The sequence below is a fragment of the Penaeus monodon genome, chromosome 20 (assembly GCF_015228065.2).
Source record: "Penaeus monodon isolate SGIC_2016 chromosome 20, NSTDA_Pmon_1, whole genome shotgun sequence".
NCBI lineage: Eukaryota > Metazoa > Arthropoda > Malacostraca > Decapoda > Penaeidae > Penaeus > Penaeus monodon.
Genome location: NC_051405.1, coordinates 3,755,533 through 3,756,527, shown reverse-complemented (window position 1 = coordinate 3,756,527; position 995 = coordinate 3,755,533). Strand labels below are relative to the sequence as shown.

The window sequence follows — 995 nt, the reverse complement described above, 5'->3', positions numbered from 1 at the left end:
ACACCACCACCACGTCTCCTTTCCAGCCTTTGCCTTTCCGGAGGTTTTGCCACAGACTTTCTCTCCCAGATGCTGTATGTCTTCTGCGATTGTTTCCCAGTCACACCTCTCTTCCTGTCTACGTCTTTCTAGGGTCTCTCTAACCTTATCTGTAAAATCACCTCTGCTCTGCGCTTCTTTTAGCTTCCACCACTTGATTTTCTGGGTTCTTGACTTCGTCTCGGGTTTTGACTTCACAACATTAAGTGTGCAAATGACTGGTCGGTGTTGGTTTGTGATGCTTTCCCCAAGAATTACTTTACAGTCTTTCGTATTCTTGTCATTTGAGCGGCAGAGGATGTAATCTATTTGTGACTGAGTGCCTCCACTTTGTAGGTGATCTTGTGCCTAGTGGCTTTCTTATAGAACGTGTTAACGATCCACAAATTATGCCTCATCGCGAATGTCACGAGTTCTTCCCCACCATCATTCTTAGTACCATAACCAAATTTCCCCATTGTCTCTTCTCTGCTTGTGTTATCACCACCAACGTGTCCATTGAAATCACTCCCTATCCATAGTTTCTCCTCAGCTGGAATTTTTCTCACTTCTTCGTCCAACTCCTCCCAAAACTTCTCCTTCTCTTCGTCTGCACAACCTTGTTGCGCCGCATACACACTCATGATGTTCACCACCAGTTTACCCATCTCCATCTTAAGCCAGATGATTCGGTCTGAAGATCTTGTCACTTCTAGTACCCCCTTCTTGAGTTCCTCATTCAAAACAATTCCAACTCATTTCTTTCTTCCATCGTCTCCCATGTAGAACAGTTTAAATCCGTTTCCAAGTTCTTTGGCCTTACTCCCCTTCCACTTTGTCTCCTGCAAGCACATGATTCTTATCTTTCTCCTCTCCATCAGGTCCACCAGTTCGTGGCTCCTCGCTGTCATACTCCCCACATTCAGTGTTCCAATCTTCAAACCTATCGTCTCATTTTCTTTCTTCTGCCTCTCCCC

The 995-nt window shown here is 45.1% G+C and overlaps 1 protein-coding gene across 1 annotated transcript; it reads right to left on the bottom strand.

Annotated features, from left to right (window-relative positions):
- Positions 1 to 344: 344 nt before the first annotated feature.
- On the bottom strand, positions 345 to 692 carry LOC119585548. The gene has a single exon (XM_037934170.1). It carries the CDS (start codon positions 690 to 692, stop codon positions 345 to 347), a length of 348 nt encoding a protein of 115 aa, XP_037790098.1.
- Between the last annotated feature and the right edge of the window lie 303 nt (positions 693 to 995).

What these genes read in the sequence shown, in the direction of transcription:
- LOC119585548 (XM_037934170.1), bottom strand. Translation starts at nt 692, where the DNA reads ATGGAGATGGGTAAACTGGTGGTGAACATCATGAGTGTGTATGCGGCG.